The sequence below is a fragment of the Schistocerca nitens genome, chromosome 4, assembly GCF_023898315.1.
Source record: "Schistocerca nitens isolate TAMUIC-IGC-003100 chromosome 4, iqSchNite1.1, whole genome shotgun sequence".
Lineage (NCBI taxonomy): Eukaryota > Metazoa > Arthropoda > Insecta > Orthoptera > Acrididae > Schistocerca > Schistocerca nitens.
The window spans coordinates 441630099-441635731 of record NC_064617.1 but is presented as its reverse complement, the minus strand read 5'-3'; the positions used below and the strand labels follow the sequence as shown (position 1 = coordinate 441635731).

General features: G+C 40.0%; 1 protein-coding gene across 1 annotated transcript; it reads right to left on the bottom strand.

Moving 5' to 3' along the window:
* Positions 1–1636: 1636 nt before the first annotated feature.
* LOC126251786 (peritrophin-1-like) lies at positions 1637–3788 on the bottom strand. The gene is made up of 2 exons (XM_049952413.1): positions 3723–3788; positions 1637–1992 (listed from the first exon to the last, which is right to left on the bottom strand). The coding sequence occupies exons 1-2, from the start codon at positions 3727–3729 to the stop codon at positions 1769–1771; spliced, it is 231 nt and encodes a 76-aa protein (XP_049808370.1). The 5' UTR covers positions 3730–3788; the 3' UTR covers positions 1637–1768.
* Between the last annotated feature and the right edge of the window lie 1845 nt (positions 3789–5633).

Here is a 5633-nt window from a genome sequence, read left to right as displayed (position 1 = left end):
TCAACAGTCGATTATATTTACTGTGCTATAGACACAAACAGCGTACACTGCACAACAAGAAAGCAGCTCATAGTAATTGCTCTAAGTGTCGAGCACCAGTCGCAGTACATGTATGGCAATGAAGTACTGCCGCACTTTCTCGATGATTCCTAGTGTCTGTTGTAACAGGAGAAAAGCAGATTCAGCCGTAAAAATCAGGTTTTCAACGGTTCGTAGGGGGATTTCATACACCAGTGTCTTGACGTAACACCAGAGAAAATGAACAGAGGCATGAGACATGGCGATCGCGCAGGACGTGGGAGAGGACGTCCCCTTCCGATGGTATGATTTCTTTTGGCTTTTTTTTTGTGTTTGTGGACATTAACGTCGATATGAGCTCGTGTACCGTCGTGTTGAAACAACTTCCTTTTACGGACAACAAGGAGGACATTCTCCAAGAATTGTGGCAGCACATCTTACAGGAAAACCAGCTAACGAGGACCAGCCGGGGAGGCAGCAAATAAAGTCCTATTAGGTGACCTTGGACAATGCCCGCCCAACGTTGACGGAGAATCGCTGCTAGTGGTCATCTATGTGGATGGCGTGAGGACTGTCCTCGCTCCACACATGGATGTTGCAATTGTTGGAAACACCATCAGGGATGAATGAGGCCTCATCCATGAACAATAAAAGCCGTATGAAGTTCGGAACTACAGCACTACAACGGGTAATCCACTGACGTTAGTGAATGCGGGGCTTAAAATCCAGTGGTAGCAAAGGTTCTGTATGAGAGGGTGTAATAATCGTTCCATCAGTATTCTCCTCGATATATCCCTCAAAGTGTGCGTTTCACAGCAAGTTGACGTGTGCTCGTTTCTGGGTAGTCGGCCACACGATCCAGCACCATCTGCTCAAAGTCTGATGTTCGGACATGTCTTTGGCGTGCACCTTGACCGCCTCTCTGTTTATTTTATGTTACACGTCTAATTCCGTAGTACCGAATTGAGAAGCAAATCTCCAAAGTCACGGAACGTGTCAGCACATGAAATGACAACATAAAAGTAATATCGCATAAAATAAAATGTTTATGAAGCCAAAAAAAGACAAGACATAAGTTTATGTACACTCAATCAACAGTATGACATAGAAATCAGCTTCGTTTTTAAACGCACTCCTTGACAGAATAGAAGGAGTATCCTCCACCCGACCACACCTTGACTCACCCCCCACCCCAAAAAAAATAAGAAGAGATCGTACTTGCATCATTACCCGTCAAATCACAAAGTAAAGAATATTATTGACACAACAAAACACATTGGAGGAAGGATGTTAGGGGGATTATGGTTCAAAATCAGATTTCGATTTAGAAATGGTCAAGAACGGGGAATAAAGCTGGTTGCATCCTTACGTAAGGAATTAACGCGGGGATTTTGGGATGCCCACAAAATTAAAATCTGGATAACTAGAGAAGGAATTCTATCTTCATCCACCTGAAAGTTAGACTAGTACCCCATCACCATGTACGGCGAAGAACATAATCGGCGCTTTGCCCCCCATCACTAACTTCTTTCAGTATCATCAATTATTCATCACATTTTTTTAATTTCTTCCATTGTAGGATTATTCGACATTCTTCTTTCACAATAACAACGAATCATTTTGTTTTACTTATTGCTGTTTATTTAAAGTTGACTATTACATTAGAGTACATTGTGAAATCTACTTGAGTACATTTTTAGCGTCATTCCATATTATGTCAAATGTCAGAGATCTACTCATACGGCGCTTTCTACTTCCTGGACTGGGGCCAGTCGCAGGTGTTGATGTTGGAGTTCCAGACGGTGCCACTGGGGCAGGCCATGTGGACGGACCTGCCGTTGCTGCACTCGTAGAAGCTGCTGCTGTCGTTCTCGTCAGGGAAGAAGACGGGCGTGGAGCCGTCGTACTGCGGGCAGTTGGGGGCCGCCGACACCACGGCTACCAGCACGCACACAGCCAGGAGAGAAGCCAGCACTGGAACAGTAAGAGTAGTCAGGTGTGGACTGTCGTGGTCACAGGACGCAACATGTTTACACAGAAAAATCAGTTAGCAAAAGTAAAAACAAATCACTCAATGACGCGGGGAACGTAAACAAATTGTGGTGCTCATGTTGCGCTACAAGGACTGATGATGCACAGAAGATAGACGAGAAGAGAATAGAAGCACTCAACATGTTGCGCTACAGAAAATGCTGAAAATGAGATAGGTAGATCACATAACTATGGAGGACGAACTGAACAGAGCTTGGAAGACAAGTAGAGGCAGACCAAGAGATGAGTACAGTAAACAGATTCAGAAGGATGTACGTTGCAGTATTTGGAGGTGAAGGGGCTTGCACGGAATAGATTAGCATGGAGAGCTGCGTCAAACCAGTCCTTTGACTGAAGACAACAACAACAACGTTTTCCTCAGTGGCTACATTTAAGTAAGTATCATGATCCTAACACCAAAGCAATATTAACTGGGGAGATGGTCATACAATTTTTGCGTTGATTGTATTATGCATCGTGTTACATGTTTCCATTGCTTTCAAGAATACTGACTACCTAGTTTGTCGTTAAATGTCGTAACATTCAGTTGGAACTCCATAGCCGAAGATACTGGCTTGAGAGTGTTACCTGAAGGGGAATTTCCTTTTAATGAGACCTTCAGCAGGATTTCCAAACCTTTTCAGGAATAATTGTCCTAGTTGCCTTTAACTTAATTTTCTTTTCTTTAAATTTGTGGCACTATGACTTCTTTGTCACAGAAGACCCTACTTACACTAAATGTTGAACATCACATGTGCCATCTCTCTGAGTATCTTATCTTCATTCCTTACGTATCCCCATTTCAACTAGATTATATTTTCTATGATGTGGTGCAACGATGGCACTCTGTGCCCCAACAACCTAATGGCTTCTACTTCCACTATTATTCAGTAAAGTAACAAAGGCATATTGATAAATAATAAATATTCACATAGTCAGTGCCTTCGAACAATGAAGCCTTTCGTGACTGAACGTCATCGTTGCTGATGAATCTTCCAGCCTATATGGTCGTTGTCGAAAACAACTCTTCTGTTCCTGACGTTTCGCGAAAGCAGCACTATACATCTTCCGAGATGTTTCTGGTGAAGCTGGGTTGGCAAGGCTCATGGCCTGAAGGATTCACCAGGAAGTTGAAATTTCATCACCCTATGACCGAAGAGACGTCGTTCTTAAAAATGGAATTCTGTTCCAAATAATGTGATCTGCGTTTATGTCATGGAAATCGGAAGTAACATACCCCCTTCCTAATACAATATATTTTATTAATATAACTTACGATCACGCACGAATTCTAATGACTCGTAAACAAGCAGTCATTGATGTACTAATTTTTGTATATAATTTCACGTGTTAGATATATGAGACACAGAGACCACAAAGGACTCCCATGTATCCCTACCGGCCGAGTGTATGCTCATCTCGTGGCACAGCAACTCAGACTCACTTGTAATTTCTTAACTGTTACCCCAGATTCGATCATTCTAACCAGGTAACTAGCAGTATTTTATAGGCCATTGCCTGACAAATGTTTACTACACAACTGGCTAGCAATGTGCATTTTGCCAGTAACAATAAATGTCTTGCGCACATCCGGATGACAAATACTTTACAGGTGACTATCGCTACAAGAATTATATCTTTTTCATTTAAAATACAACAGAACTTTCACTTACCCTTCATGATAGTTGGGACACAAGTCACTCTGGGCGTCTCTAACAGTAAGAAGATACCCAACAGTGCTTTGCTGAGGCTTTATATACACGCTGCACAGATAAACCACCTCATATCAATGTGGATGACAAAAAAGACCGCCGTGCCACGATACATTAAGGGCGTTTCCTAAAACTCGATTAACTTTCAGGAACTTTCAAAGATAAATATGTCACGTCATGACGGTTCCGAAATCATAATTGTGATTCTATATGCTTTCCAAATATACGCTTGACAGCTATTTTCAGTACATTTTGTTTATCACTTCAGCACACGACAGCAAAATTATTCTGAACTATTTCGTTGTCCATGTCTTAAGACATGACGTTTGTTCGCGGAAATCTTCAAACGGAAGTCGAAAAACATTTTTAATATAAAATTAAGATTAGGTTGATGGCAAATTTATGCAGTATGACCTTTGTTGACTGATCAAGCGGCTATCTTTAGATTTACATTAGACAGAAAACTGCACTGAACGTCACCTATACTTCATGTGCTGCACATACTATGAAAACTTGGTTAAGGGGAGTAACTCGTAAAACGTAGCCAAACCCGCCATGATGTTCATTAAAACTGTTATGTATTCTGTGCTGATACTTTTAAGAACTTGACACCGACACGCTAGATGTCACAGTTCCTTTATTAATTTTACTGCATGAAACAAAATTTCACAAATAAAAAAATTAATCTCAGAAAGCTATCTAAAGGTGGTAGAAGAATCAAATACTAGACAATCCAAAAGTAGGAAAAGTACTGAAAAGTATAATAGTCTTCTACAAGAGCATGCTGTCAACTGATAACAGAGACGTAATTAGAGGTCTACATCAGTGAACTTGTAACCTCCCCGCAAAATTTAATAAATGATAATTTGAAATGGAGCCAAGTGTAACATCTCCACACGAAATTTTGTTAAATAAAAAAAAATGGAAATGGAACCATCCGAAAACTCCCCACAGAATATTGATAAATGAAAATTGACCAAAAACCACACAATAATATTAATTAAATAATGAACCATGAACCAAATGGAACCTCTCAACAGAAATAATAATATCTGGTAAATTTTATAAGGACAGCAGCGCTGACCTTCGGCCCTGTATTCTGAATAAAACAAGCAAAAGTTCTTACCTCAGTAAAACTGCAATTATATATCTGCTCTTATTTATCGACACAGCTTCGTGCAATGCTGGCGTATATATATATATATATATATATATATATATATATATATATATATATATATATATATATATATATATTCTTGTAAGGAATGCATAGGAAATATTCTTTAAATTGAAATGAATGCTTTTCTTTAAAAGAGTTACTTTATAAAAAAATTGTTATTGGGACATTTTTTTCTGAACAAATTAAATTACAATTAACATACATTATTAAATATGCGCAAGGCTGCTTCTTTACCTTCTACAACAATACTCATCCTCCAGCGTCCTAACCAGAGTCGCGACCAGAGCACACAGCCGACGCATGCCGACTCCCTACTACCGTATCCGACTGACTACTACTACAGACAGACTACGACTGTCGACTCGCGCAGACTAGCGCAGACTCGCGACAAGCAACAACTAACGATAAACTACTCTCTGGTCAAAGATTCTGTCATGCTTCGCCCATCGCCGGCGAAGCATACACCTTACATAACCCTCCACTGGGGGGGAAAAATTTGGCAGCGATGGTGAGTCAATTGGACTTGCCATGAGCAACAAATTTTTCATAATTAATTAACTTTACAATCACAGAATATGTACATATATATAGGTGCAGAACATTGAAATAAAATATATTGCACATGCACTGAGTACAGAACATATCAGGCAATGACAAAATGTATACATAATGAGTACAAAACATATTAA